The following is a 13,739-nucleotide window of genomic DNA, read 5'->3' as shown; positions in this document are numbered from 1 at the left end:
TCCATTCCCTGGACTACCTATAATAAGGACTGACGTGTATTCATAAAACGTTAAGATCAGAACGTGAAGATGGCAGTGATATCACTTTCACCCTCCTATTAATAACGATAGTGTCACGATGTAAGGCTGCTGTACTCTACATACTCTTCTACTAGCAATGGTGCTTTTCCCTAACCTCCCAGTGACTATAGCGTTTAATTATATGAGTGCGAAGCTTGTGTGAGTAACTACCTAGTTGATACTAAAGTGAATGTGAGCTGAAGCTGAAGCCAGGTTATAAAAATGACTTCTTAGGTGATCAAACGTTTCCCACCGCGCAACCAATTAATTTTTTCAACACTACATATTCGTGCCTACCGCCCCAGATATTTTTCTGAACACCAACTCTTTTTCTCCTCACTTTTAGGAAAAGCAAAAATCCAACAAAACAAGATGGATAACCAACCCAGCATCCCGTTCTTCGCGCAGCGCGGCTCGAACAGCGCTCGGGCAGTAGGAGGACCTTCATGAGGCCCTACGATGGGTAAGTAATTAATCAAATCCAACACCAACCATTCAAGGAAGATAGGTGGCTGACCCTGAAGTAGCCGAGCACCTGCGCCAGCTGCAGGACGACTCTCCTCCCCAGGAGGAAACCCATCCAACGCTTGCTTCCCTGGTTGAAGCTTCGACCCGCTCGCACCGGTCGAGCCTACCGCCGACGGAGCCCGTCATTTTGACACCACATCCGGCCCGAGCAACGCGTCCGTGGTCAAACCACCTCCGGCCCCCCGCAACAGACTTCAGGCATCGGGTACTCAGATCGCTCGCGCTCTTCGACATGTATCAGGCAACTATGAGGGCAGCCTCTTGTCCGAAAACCTGTCGGCTCCCATCCCGGCCCGCGACAACTGCTCGCTCTTCGTCGGAAACCTGCCTTCGGACCTGACCCACGAGCAGCTCTTCGCAGCACTGAAGGGCATTGGCCGTATCGCATCGATGTACATTAACCGCCCCACGGGCGAACACCCGATGTGCGCCGCCAAGATCGTTCTATAGGATAGAGCGACCGCGGAGCGCCTGAAGGCGAAGCTCGACAATCGCCAAATTGTCATAAATGGCCTCAAGCCGAACGCTTTATGGAACAAAGTACGCGTCGCTGCTCAGCAGCCTGGGCCAGACGGCGGCTACGGATCCCGCGTGATCCGCGTCACGGGTGACCCCTTCGTGGTAAATGAGGAGTACATGCTCGCGTACTTCTCATCGCACTTCTTCTTCGAGCTTGGAGCAGCTCCGGAGGTAGTTCACCGCGGAAAGTCAGTGGTATCGCTCGAAGTCCCGTTCACCGCTTACATCAACCAGGCGGAGAACGCGTACCGCCTACTCAGAGGACCGACGCCGCGGTCAGGGCTTCGTCCGCGGATTCGGCCGTGGACGTGGACGTGGACGTGGGCGTGGACGTGGGCGTGGACGAGGACGAGGGCGTGGACGTGGACGTGGCGGTAGTGATGGTCTCTTCGGCAGAAGTGGCAGCGGGCTAACCGTTGCATTTGTGCGAGACCCATGCGAAGGTGAAAGCCCGGCTTAAGCGGCCAACCTTATTTGCACGGGCAATCGGATTCCTTTCATACTACTAGTAATTAGTATAAATAGGAAATGCGGAACAGCAGTAAACAAAAATCCTCCATAAACTTAAGTGTAATTAATAATCATTCCTCTGATGCCAACAGAGTTCGTATTACTGCAACATTCGTTTTCTTTTTCCTTTCCTATATATACGCAAATCTACCCAGCTGTAATATTTTCTTCCCATCTTATTTTCAAGAATACTCTCTCTTCACCGCGATTTCTAACCAAATAGTGGGATGGAAGACAAGATGCCCTCCAAAATTACATGGAGGGCCCCAAGGACAGCAGGCAAGGCGAATGACACCCAGTACTCAGCAAACGCGTTGTGGGATCGGGTCAGAGTGACCAGAGCTACTCCCTCTTCATCCGCAACCTGCCCCCGTGGCTTACCTACGCACAACTCTTCGACGCGTTCCGCGGTGTGGGCCGATTCGCTGCGGTCCATATCAACCGTCCGACAGAAGAGCACGCCACTAGCGCCGCCAAGGTTGCTCTCTAGGATAGAGCTTCCGCGGCGGAGCTGATGCGAAGGATCCAGAATGGAGAAATCGTCATTGACGGCTACACAGCAAATGCGGTATGGGTTCGCATCAGAGTAACCGCAAAGCCACGAGGTGGTAGATCTCGGGCAATCCGGGTGGCCGGCCACCCCTTTGTTATAAATACTGAACACATATTAGCTTATCTTGATATATATTTCTATTTCAGCCTAGAGTAGGGAAAATGCGAAGTTAAAGTGAGTTGGAAGTAATTTTTATTCAATTCAAAAGCTTTAATTCCACAGAGCCACCACAAAAACAAATCAGCACTCGATGTTGTCCTACACTTTTCCCTAGAAAAAACTCCTAACACATCAAATTCTGCAACCCTCCATCACCAAACTGCAACTGTTCAGATCAAAATGGATGGAAATAACACAATCCCCAGCTTTGTCGCTCCAGGCGGCAACAAGGCTCTGGCTGTGTGTGCTCCAGCTCGCACCTCAGAGAATGGTAAGTAGCTCATCATGCAGACAGGTGTAGATGAATGTTGGACTAATGTTGGCGTTGTGTGATACAGAGCCTCATCTCTCGTCGCCCGGCAGTCAGCAAGATAGCCATCCCACCCTGGCCGCATTGGTTGCCGATTCCACCCCCATTGACGTCGTGAAAGGCACTGTCGATGGCGTTAAGCAACTAGACACCACCGATGGACCCGAAGATCCGTCCATCATCATCCCCCGGCCTCCAGCTTTTGTCCACAGAGGTGGAGTTGCCGCTCATCAAAGAGTTCAAGCAATCCGGAATGCCTCAACCAACTACGGCGGCAACAGGCTGGCGCCCTCGAACCTGTCCGCAAATATCCCGGAAGAGCAGAACTGCTCGATGTTTGTTTCGAAACCTGCCAGCGTGGCTGAATTATGCCAGCTCTTCGCTGCATTCCGCGGCGTGGGCCGATTCGCCTCGGCTCACATTAACCCACCCAGTGGTAGCCACGCCACAGCTGCTGTCAAAGTTTCTCTGTAGGACAGAGTTTCTGCGGAAAGGCTTATGGGACGTATTCAGAAGCGGGAAATCGTTATCGATGGATACACGGTTAACGCGGCCTGGGACCGCGTTAAGGTGGCTGCTCAGCATCACCCTGGTGGCTCACGCGTCATCCGAGTGACCGGACACCCGTGCATCGTGAACACGGAGCACCTACTGTCCTACTTTAACGCGCATTTTTACTTCAATCTTGAAGGAATGCGACTCGTTCACCGTGGCTATACCACAGCGACAGTCGAGCTACAATTCGCGTCGTTCGTGAATCAGGAGGTATCTGAGGTAGCTACCTACTCTTGAAGGTAGAATACACCACTTTTTGATCCCTAGGACCACCCTTCTCTTATTTCGCCGATATTGGCTACATTCTGTCAGCTTGCGATATGGACCATGTGAACGTGAGATCAAGTTCTTTTACAAATATAATTTGAGTATATAAAAACTCAAAAACATTCGTATCTTAGCTCTCGGCTACTGTTGAAGATGTTACAGACGATCAGAAATCATTATGAACAGCTACGTTAACGCTCGAATTCCCGTTCGCAGCGTACACAAACCAGGCGGAGAACGCATACCGCCTGCTTATCCAGGACCGGTGCCGGGGACAGGGATTCGGCCGCGGATTCGGCCGTGGATGGTGTTGGCATGTTCGGACGAAGCGGTCGCGGCCTGACCGTCGCGTACGTCCAAGACCCATACAAAGGACAGGGCGATACCCCGGCTTGAGAAGTCAGCCACTCTTCCCATAATAGTGGCAGTAATAGACAATTAGAGCATCAGGAACTGCACTGAACAAGAAGTTTGATTGTAATGTGGCTTTCTAGTATATTAATCTCAGTTATCCTCATAATCATGAAAGTTGCACAACGTTTCTTTTATAATAAGTTTCTGCCATGTTAATTACTGGGCAGCATGCTGAAATTAAGCAAATATATAGAAATTCAAACGCAACCAACTTACTGAACGACTGCTGAGGATGTTGCGCGTATCAGTAATCGGGAGAGGCAGTCACACCTAACTAATGGGACGAGCAGCATTTATAACAAACAATTTACTATTTTTATGACTTGGGTATGGATACTATGACGAAACCCCCGAACCCCCCTCAGCCTTGACCTCTTCCGCATCAGCCTCGGCAGCATCCATATCGACATCCTTGACGGCGCCCGCGAGCCCGCCCTCCTTGGCGTTCTCCTCCTCGACGTTGCGGCTCTGGCTGAGGAAGTACTCGACGATGACCATGTGGTTGTTGAAGGCAGCCATGTCCAGGGGGATCTGGTCCTTGTCGTTGGCCAGCGCGGGCGAGGCGCCGCGCGTCAGCAGCAGCTTGACCGTGTCCAGGTGGTTGCCCAGGCACGCCCAGTGCAGCGCCGTGTTGCCGAAACGGTTGGCCACGTTGATGTAGCTCGTGGGCTGCTTCTGCTCCGGAGAGGACGCGGACTCCTCGGATGAGGGCTGCGCGGGGGCGGATGTGGATTCTTTAGGGAGAGATGATAAAATATGTGTTACGGTTTCTGAAGTCCTTGTTAGTGCTCGAATCTGGAAGCATTACCAGCAGAATCATGCTCCTGCTTCAATGCGCGGCAATGAGATTGGTGCCCCTCATCACACTGGTTGTATCCAGTCTGCAATGAAGGTCTGAAAAGGCAGGCAGGCAAGGAGCGACACCCCGCGATTGATGCTGAACAATTTGGAGTGAAGATGCACTTACTAGATTGGCCGTTAGCAGCTGCCATATGCAAACATGTCGCGCCGCTTTCATCCTTGGCAGCATCTAAGACGTCGGCAATCGTGACCTTCTCCCGGTCCGCCAGCTCCTTCAGCAACACCGTCAGCTCGGCATCGTCTCCAGCACGGGCAAGATAAATAAGATCATCAATTTCATCGGCCGTAAGTTTGGGTGCCATGGCTAGAAAATGTGCGATGCTGGTTGACGCTCTCCCCTCCAAATTGTGTGGCTCGTGCGAAAGGCGATGCACCACTTGCCGATTTTGGCTGGGTGAAAATTTTTGGGGAGTCTTTGGAAGCGGAGGTTGTCAAGCCCAACGATATTTTCTTCGTTCAAATTCGATAAAACCGAAGCCAAGCGATCAGACTATTCCAGTGTATGAGCTGCATTAATTCAGTTTGACTCTTGAATTTCCACAAACAAAGCAGCGGGGATTGGGTTGAGTCGTGGTGCACCCGACGACAAGCAGCAAAGGTGAGGTGGGTACAATCACGTGATGCTCCGTGGCATTAGGTCGCAATTGCTCATGGTCGTCAATTGATTCCAGCTACAGCGAGCGCCAGTGTCTGTCTGTCAAGCTTCGTAAGGGGCCCAGACCTGCTTCCTTCCATATCCCCGGCCCAACGACCCAAAACCCCCTGGGTACCTATCCTCTTGTTTGCCAGTTGGATGAGCAATGTGCGAGACAGTTTAGTCGACTTGTAAACCGCCAAGCAAACATAACTCGTGTCAACGCCCCGTTTCTGCAAGCGCACCAGCATTGCTGACGAAAACAGTTGCCTCGTCTAAATCCAACCACTGATCCTGGAGAGGCGCTCATCAAGCCAGTATGCCATATTCTCAACTTGGTCTACTGCCTGAATCTCGAACTTCATATTGAGCATTAGCATCAGTTGTAATTCCGAAGTCAGCTCTATCTCATCTGCGTCCTGGTGATGCTGGTCATTCAAAGTACGTAGGAGTCGGACTGCCTTCGCACGGTCTCTACAGCTCATCGAAAGGAGTTTCCATCCTGCCTGACTACGTCTTGCTGAACCTGACGAAGATTGAGAAAGAGTCCTGCTTGACTGAGAATTACTGGTCTGACTTGAAGACAGTGCAGATTGGGACTCTCTATCTCCATCGTTTGGCACTGAAGGTGTCGTTGAGAGAAGTCGCATCTGTAGTTCGAGGAGGTCACTGTTCTTCACACCAAGCCACAAGAGCCCGGGCACAGTTATACGCTCTTCATGGCGCATGCCTTGACTGCCGCGCTTGTAGGTGCGCAGAATAGCAACCCCGTCGGGGTCGAAGTCCATCAGGGCATATATGGGAGTCTGAGGCCATGTTGAGTGGATGCGGTGAATGAATTGCCGAGAGGCCAGATCAGGATACCCCTTTGCCTAGATGCCGGCCAGTTAGTCCGCTATTCAAAGAAAGAGGGGAAACCCCCCTCCCCCCCCCCCAAAAAAACCAAGGAAAACCAAAAAAAACCAAAAAACCCCGGGATGCTTACAGTCATTAGTATTCCACGTCCGGCCACGGAGATTTCATGGTATCGTAAAGATACCAAGCTGCGAAAGGTAGCCTGTGTCAATGTGAGTATTGAGCTTTGAGTGTCTGGTTCATTAGACATACCTCCTTCTCTATAACAAGAATCCATTCAATTGGGCGCAAATCCAAATCGGCCACCGCGTCAGCCGGAGGAACCACGACAACCTATAAAGGGTCAATGTCCCCGGCAAGGCAGTACAATAGAAGGATACTGATCTTACTTGGTCGCCATGTTCTGCCCCAAATGGTTGCCCGGCCACAAGGCCTTTGGAGGCAGCGACCTGGTTGTGGTGTTAGCATCGTGCTTCATCTAGGCATGTTGCCTGACTCACAATGTTCAGTTCATTTCTGCCCACACCAAATGTGAAGGCGATGTCGTCGACCAGCCTATCCACATAGCTCTGAGTCTCAAAGAGCTCAGGATTCTGGTAATAGAGATTCCTAAAGTACACTCTGTCAGGCTCTGTGGGGTCAAGCATGTTGCTGAAGCATTGATGTTGATGGGACGGAATGATACAGACCTTTTAGTAATGATCGTGCCTGAGACGAGGGCTTGGCGGCAAAGAAAGAGAATTTGAAGAAGAGCAGCTGGTAGAGAAGTCAGAACATGTGATCCATAACGCAGGATGGATTTAGGCAGAGGGTCGCCAGCAAAACCCACTGAATTTCTTGACACCACTGGCGGTGGTCGACGGAAAGGAGACGGCAAGCTCATTCCCGGACTGTCGACTTCGAAGAGGTAACGTCAGAGGCTGACAATCGCTCAGGGCATCGACCATCGACTCTACAATGTCCTCAATTCTGCCGATAATACCATTTTGCCCGGTGCCTTGGTCCTTTGGGAACTGTACATGCTCACCAAGGGAGCCCTCGAAGAGTGCTTGGCTCTCTTCGGAAAACAGAGTCAGTGACGAATCGCGGCCACGACCTGATACAGATATTTCGAAAGAGGAAGTCCTGTTGGACCGGCGGAGATCCATTTGGCTTGCTGCTATAGGCAAGTTGGCCAAATACACTTGTAGATGTTGTGGATAGATGTTTGGGCGCCTCTTTTTATGATATGCTGCGTTGAAGTAGGTATAGGACTGTGCAAAAGAACGATAAGTTTGCTTATAATCAAGACTTGCCTCCGGGATCATGATGAGGTCTGCAGTAGCAGAAATCGACTTGATCCATCCGTAAGGCAGATATATTTGATAGCCATTTTCACAGGGAGGAAGGTGCAAACTGGTGAGATCTCTCCCAGATTAGTAAGGCGCATTATCTTGTGCGCCTTCTCTCGAACATGATATTGTACTTGGATTATTATGCTTAAATCAGATCATTGAGGTCAGCAATCTTCAACGCAGAATTGAATGATCATATCAGATCGATATCGCAGTCGCTGCCACACTCATTTCAGACGATTAAAGTGACGATTCCAACCTGCATAGTTTGGTGGTTTGATTAATAGTGGATAGATGCAGCTCATTAGCTAAATCTCTGCTATTCCTTACGAAGATCTGGAGCTACTAGACTTGTCAGGCACCCGCTAACCACAAACAAACAAATCCTCCAGCGTGGGGGGGGGGGCACCGCCTGACCGCCAGACTCCAGTACCGACTGACTGCTAACCGTACGACTGAGTCGGTGAAATTCAGGGACCCGGGGTCCCGGGAGAGACACAAGCTGACAAGACCGCTGACGCCGCCAACGGCTTTCCTCAAATACTTTCCACCCAGGCAGCAAGGTTTGGGTGACCACATTGTTTAAATTCACCCGCAATTGACGGCACTGTAGCTCGCCGCCATCAAACCTACCCGACATGGTAACCACACGATCCAATGGCGCAGCCAAAACCAAACCAGTCAATGCCACCGACGCTAGTGGACCGATCGAGAAATCCTCCCGGAAACGCAAAAGTGATGTCCAATTGACCAACGAACCTTCTCTCAAAATCGCGAAACACCAAGAGCAAACCGACATTACGCGATGGCGCTGCCTGGACGAGAAAGGCCGCCTGACCTGGCGCTACTTGGAGGACGATGACGAGGCCGAGGAATGGCCCCAGAGCTATCCTGACAAGTGGTTTCTGGGTCTTGACTTGGTGAGCACCGTTGGATTCTGATTGACAGTCCCAGACCCATTTGACTGATGAATCACAACATCAGGGACTACCTGAACTTCCCGAGCCCACGAAACCTATCGATGCCTTCCGCAATGGCCTCACATTCTTCGAGAAGCTCCAACTCCCGTCCGGCACATGGGGCAGCGAGTATGGTGGCCCCATGTTTCTACTGCCAGGCGTTGTTTTCGCCTGGTATGCTACCAAGACTCCCATCCCTTGGTACAAGGCGACCGCGATCAAGAGCTACCTGAAAGCAAGAGCGAACCCCGATGACGGCGGGTGGGGGCTTCACATCGAAGGCGAGAGCACCGTTTTCGGCACGGCTATGAACTACACAACCTTGCGCCTATTGGGAGTCGATGCCGATGAACCATTCATGGTCAAAGCACGGGGGACGCTGCACAAGCTTGGCGGAGCCACACATGGACCGCATTGGGCCAAGTTCTGGCTCAGTGTACTGGGCGTTTGCAAGTGGGACATCGTCAACCCCATCCCACCTGAGATATGGCTCCTGCCCGATTGGATGCCAATCGCCCCGTGGCGATGGTGGCTTCACATTCGTCAGGTGTTCATGTCGATGAGCTACATCTATTCGAAGCGATGGGTATGCGAAGAAACGGAGGTGATACGCGAACTGCGCAAGGAGCTGTTCGTACAGCCGTGGGAGAGCATTAACTGGTTCAGCCACCGCAACAGCATTGCTGCCATTGACAACTTCCACCCAAAGTCATGGCTGCTCAATACAGCCAACTGGTTCTTGGCCAACATCTGGAACCCCTACTGTCGAACTAAGGGCATTGCGAACAAGGCCGAAGCCTGGGTCAGTAAACTAGTCGACATGGAGGACGCAAACACCGACTACGCGGATCTCGCGCCGGTCAATGCTGCTATGAACACTGTTCTTTGCTACATTCGCGACGGACCTGGAGCATATTCCGTCCGGAGGCATGTCGACCGCCTAGAAGATGCTTTGTGGGTTAAGGACGAAGGATTGTTGTGCAACGGGACCAATGGTGTACAGAGCTGGGACACAGCCTTCGCCATCCAAGCCGTGATTGATGCGGATCTCGCAGAAGATCCACGGTGGAGGCCAATGATGACGAAAGCGCTCGAGTTCTTGGATGACCAGCAGATTCGGGAGAATGTCGTGGACCAAGACATTTGCCACCGTCAGCAACGGAAAGGAGCATGGGCTTTCAGCAACAAATATCAAGGGTATGCTGTGAGCGACTGCATCTCTGAGGCTTTGAAGTCTGTTATCCTGCTGCAGAAAACGCCCGGGTACCCCCAGCTTTTGGATGACCAGAGGATTTTTGATGCTGTCGACACCCTTCTGACATACCAAAATTCTTCTGGCGGATGCGCTTCGTATGAGCCCACGCGTGGTAGCGAGCTCTTGGAGGTGCTCAATGCTGCGGAGGTCTTTGAGAACATCATGGTTGAATATGACTACGTCGAGTGCTCGACGGCAGTCATTACTGCACTGTCACTTTTCAACAAGTACTGGCCAGACTATCGCACTGCGGAAATCAAGCGATTCAAGGACGGCGTCCTTGCCTTCATCAAGCGAAAGCAGTATCCCCATGGCGGCTGGTATGGCAATTGGGGAATATGCTTTACGTATGCCACCATGTTTGCTCTCGAAAGCCTCGCAAGCATTGGCGAGACCTATGCTACCAGTCCTTGTGCCAAGAAAGGCTGCGACTTCCTGATCTCGAACCAGAGGGAAGATGGAGGATGGTCTGAGAGCTACAGGGTAAGGAGACCTCGACTACGTTATAGATGCTGCTGCTAACCGGAATTTAGTCGTGTGAAACGGGTGTCTATACTGAACATCCCTCCGGATCCCAGATTGTCATGACTGCCTGGGCACTCATTGGCCTGATCAAGGCCGACTACCCCGACATCGAGCCGCTGAAAAGGGGTACCAGGCTCATCATGGACCGGCAATGTGCAAATGGAGAGTGGAAGCAAGAGGCCATTGAAGGTGTCTTCAACAAGAGCTGTATGATTCTCTATCAGAACTACAAGTTCACCTTCACCTTGAAGGCACTTGGAATGTTTGCGAAAAAGTACCCTGATGAGCGACCCTGATGGAAATTGCTCTTGGGAACAACCACTCTGGATGAGGATCCCCAGTAGGTCAAGGAGGGAACATGGGTTTAAATAGCCTTTTCTATGCAAGAAATAGATGGGTCATAATTCTCAAATACAAATAGTTAATAAATAATGTCTTTCCAAGTCCATTGTTGGCTGCTTTGTGTCTTTGGTGATGTATTGCCTCACTCCAGGACGGCTGAGTAAACCCAATGGAGAAGGCGGTCCATCTAATTGGCACACCGCCTGCCCCATCCAAAAGCCATCTAGAAGGACCGGATCTATTCTTTCAAGCTCCAGCCTACTAACACATCCATGCTGCCCCGCTCGCTGCCTGCCTGAACTGTGTCTAAGTGTAAGAGGGACGGACGAACGAACCACAAAGTCTCCGGTCAAGTTTGAATGCATCTCTGATTCCAGTAGTCGCAGCTACTTAATCCTCCAGTCTGTACTGCCTTTCTCATACTCCCAACTTTTTGGACCAAGCAAGTCTTAATTTGCAACCCCGCATACTTTCATCGACCAATCTCTCAAGCGTCTAGTCAACCACCACACCCAACCCCGTCAGCATGTCCAGCAAGCTTGCCAACGACGGCATCGATCTGGTGAAGGCCGGCAAGTATGCTGAGGGCATCGAAAAGATCACACAAGCATTGAAGGATCATCCCGCGCCCCTGTGGCTCCTCGAGCGATCCAAGGCCTACCTGCGCACCCAGGAGCTCGACCTCGCCCTCTACGATGCGGAGAAGGCCCTCGCGATTGCCTTCAAGCGAGCGAACCGCCCCCTCATGACCGAGGCCCAGCTGCGACGTGCCATCACCCTCTACCGGCTGGGTCGGTTCGCCGATGCGGATGTGTGTGCCACGTGGACCGCGAATCTCATCAAGGGCGCCCGAGCTACGGAGGACGACGGCCAACAGAACAAGGTCGACGAGAATGGCGATTACGTTGTCACTTCGAAGGACGTCACCGAAGAGAACAAGGTTTCCAAAGAAGATGGAATGGCAACAGCAATGGGTGGCGGAGGCAATACCAAGGAGAAGAGCCTCCAGAACCAAGCCTACACATGGCGCATCCAAGCTCTGAATGCCATGGAGAAGACTACGGCCGGTAGCTCCGGCCGTAAGGTCACTGTGGTCAAATACCCCACCCCGTCGGATACGCCGCCTGCCAAAACCGCCAAGAAGGCTCCCGAGGCCCCCAAGAAGACGGAAACGCCTCCTGCAGCGCAGCAGCGTCCCGCAGCCAAACCCAGCACGGAGTGTGCTCCCGTCAAGACAACTGCGCCAGCCCCCGCAAAGCCGATCGCCCAGCACCCCGAGCCCGTTGCCTCAGGCTCGGTAGCGACCAAGTCCTCATCTGGTTCTGCCTACCCTACCTCCTCAAAGTCCGGCCCCAAGAACTGGGATTTGATTGCAGCGGAGGCAGACGAGGAGGACGACACGACGAAGAACGATGCCAACGCCTTCTTCCAGAAACTTTACAACGGCGCCGACCCAGACAGCCAGCGCGCCATGATGAAGAGCTTTGTCGAGAGCAACGGAACGGCGCTCTCCACCAGCTGGGCGGACGCCAGCCAGAAGAACTACCAGACGCAGCCCCCAGACGGTATGGAGTCCAAGAAGTGGGACTAAACGGGACGATATCGGAAAAAGAAGGAAGGAAAGCATCGAGCACGAACGGAGTCAAGGTGAAGTTCTTGGGGAAAAGTCATTTTTGTAGTATGATACCAGTTTGTATGTCGTCCTTGGCTACGGCGAGGTTCCATTAATCTCTGATTTACCCATCATGATGCATTGCTATGCGACGTTCAGAGTGTCAACTTGTGACTGCTACTACTGCGCTCTCGAAATAGGATCAAAACGCACAAGACGTTGCACTCATTGAATTCCAAAACAGAGTCTGATAACCCAAGGTAAGTGTACGTGCTCCATTTCATAGACTTTAAACATGCCCGAAACATCACCTCTCAGTGCTCCGTAGATTAACCTATCGGATAAAAGTGGCCAAGCTAAGTGTGAATCGATCAAGGGCCACTGGATGATCTAAGAGTGTTAGTGCCGAGCCCGGTGGGTTATGTCACACTGCGTTATTACAAGTGAGTTGGTCAGCTACATGCTGCCCCAGGAGCTCCAGTTCTCAGGTAGGTAAGAACATGATAGATATATGATTGATGTGCCTGGCTGGTTGCCAGAGCGCCCAGCTGAGGTGCATGCGAGCGAATGGATCAGTCTAGGTTGTCTGGCTACGGCTTCTGTAGTTAGCAATGTTGAGTGCTGTTGCAATGAGCGCTGCACTACGACGTATGTACACCCATATTCGATGGAGAATGACCTGCAGCCGCGGCGATCCCGGTGCCCGGTGCGTGAGAAAGTGTTGAAAGTATCGGCCAATGTGGATTTGCGTTGCGATCATCGGTTTCCACGGTGGATTTCGTTCGGAGCGACGGATTTCTGGTCGGATTTATGCTTCTTTCCCCAAGATCGCCCTCCAGTTTCGGTATTTCAGGAGGTGGTAATATTGGCAAGCTATAAGTCCGCGTTGTAGGATGATGCATCACGGTATATACTACTCCAGGAGACACGTTGTGTGGCTATTGAATCTTAAAAGTGTATATTTCTTCTGTATTTAGATGTTTTCGGAAATTGAAGTTTATGACCCTAGAAGGGATACTAGTATGTGACCTTCCTCTGGCGCTCTGCTCTTGGTCCCGTCGGTTTGAGACAGGCGAAGTAGCAAGACTACATGTAGACAGGCGTCTTGTCGTGTATGCGTTCTACGCTTCTAACGAAACCAGCGTGCCAGTAGGTTAGGTAGTACACGTAGTGATAAACATGCGTCGGATTTGGGCTTTATTGTCATCGTCAAGTCTATCGTCTCCAATCCACACCATGTCGGCTCAACGGACGCCTAGGTAGGAAAGAAATTCACGGGCCATTCTTCTATGTCCGAATAACCGACCGTGTCCAGCATGATCAACACTGACTGACGACACAATCAGCCTCAGAAGCAGAATAAGCGTAACTTCCCCAACATTTTAGTGGATGCTAGTGGATTCCCAGCGTCCATAGAATGTTCCTAGCGGTGCGACTCTCCCCGCAATCTGGTTGAGCTAACATCCCCCAATTCCCCTCAGGCGCAC

The 13,739-nt window shown here is 51.6% G+C and overlaps 6 protein-coding genes across 6 annotated transcripts; 4 read left to right on the top strand and 2 right to left on the bottom strand.

Moving 5' to 3' along the window:
• Nucleotides 1-506: 506 nt before the first annotated feature.
• On the top strand, nt 507-2,107 carry PG994_013945 (uncharacterized protein; the record flags this gene model as incomplete). The annotated part of the gene is made up of 4 exons (XM_066865354.1): nt 507-523; nt 666-980; nt 1,044-1,382; nt 1,924-2,107. 4 exons carry the CDS (start codon nt 507-509, stop codon nt 2,105-2,107), a joined length of 855 nt encoding a protein of 284 aa, XP_066708483.1.
• Nucleotides 2,108-2,645: 538 nt separating this feature from the next.
• On the top strand, nt 2,646-3,113 carry PG994_013944 (uncharacterized protein; the record flags this gene model as incomplete). The annotated part of the gene is made up of 1 exon (XM_066865353.1): nt 2,646-3,113. One exon carries the CDS (start codon nt 2,646-2,648, stop codon nt 3,111-3,113), a length of 468 nt encoding a protein of 155 aa, XP_066708482.1.
• Nucleotides 3,114-4,211: 1,098 nt separating this feature from the next.
• Nucleotides 4,212-5,038, bottom strand: PG994_013943 (uncharacterized protein; the record flags this gene model as incomplete). Its single annotated transcript, XM_066865352.1, has 2 exons — nt 4,212-4,609; nt 4,843-5,038. The coding sequence occupies 2 exons, from the start codon at nt 5,036-5,038 to the stop codon at nt 4,212-4,214; spliced, it is 594 nt and encodes a 197-aa protein (XP_066708481.1).
• A 607-nt stretch (nt 5,039-5,645) lies between these two features.
• On the bottom strand, nt 5,646-7,373 carry PG994_013942 (Bcspo11; the record flags this gene model as incomplete). The annotated part of the gene is made up of 7 exons (XM_066865351.1): nt 5,646-6,242; nt 6,356-6,427; nt 6,478-6,558; nt 6,615-6,674; nt 6,726-6,846; nt 6,915-6,981; nt 7,055-7,373. 7 exons carry the CDS (start codon nt 7,371-7,373, stop codon nt 5,646-5,648), a joined length of 1,317 nt encoding a protein of 438 aa, XP_066708480.1.
• Nucleotides 7,374-8,197: 824 nt separating this feature from the next.
• On the top strand, nt 8,198-10,594 carry PG994_013941 (Lanosterol synthase; the record flags this gene model as incomplete). The annotated part of the gene is made up of 3 exons (XM_066865350.1): nt 8,198-8,479; nt 8,544-10,256; nt 10,307-10,594. The coding sequence occupies 3 exons, from the start codon at nt 8,198-8,200 to the stop codon at nt 10,592-10,594; spliced, it is 2,283 nt and encodes a 760-aa protein (XP_066708479.1).
• Nucleotides 10,595-11,166: 572 nt separating this feature from the next.
• On the top strand, nt 11,167-12,231 carry PG994_013940 (SGT1 and CS domain containing protein; the record flags this gene model as incomplete). Its single annotated transcript, XM_066865349.1, has 1 exon — nt 11,167-12,231. The coding sequence occupies one exon, from the start codon at nt 11,167-11,169 to the stop codon at nt 12,229-12,231; it is 1,065 nt and encodes a 354-aa protein (XP_066708478.1).
• Nucleotides 12,232-13,739: the final 1,508 nt, after the last annotated feature.

This window comes from Apiospora phragmitis, assembly GCF_038363925.1.
Source record: "Apiospora phragmitis strain CBS 135458 chromosome Unknown utg000013l:1.0-2965645.0:1.0-2969333.0, whole genome shotgun sequence".
Lineage (NCBI taxonomy): Eukaryota > Fungi > Ascomycota > Sordariomycetes > Amphisphaeriales > Apiosporaceae > Apiospora > Apiospora phragmitis.
This window is presented reverse-complemented; position numbering and strand designations above follow the sequence as displayed.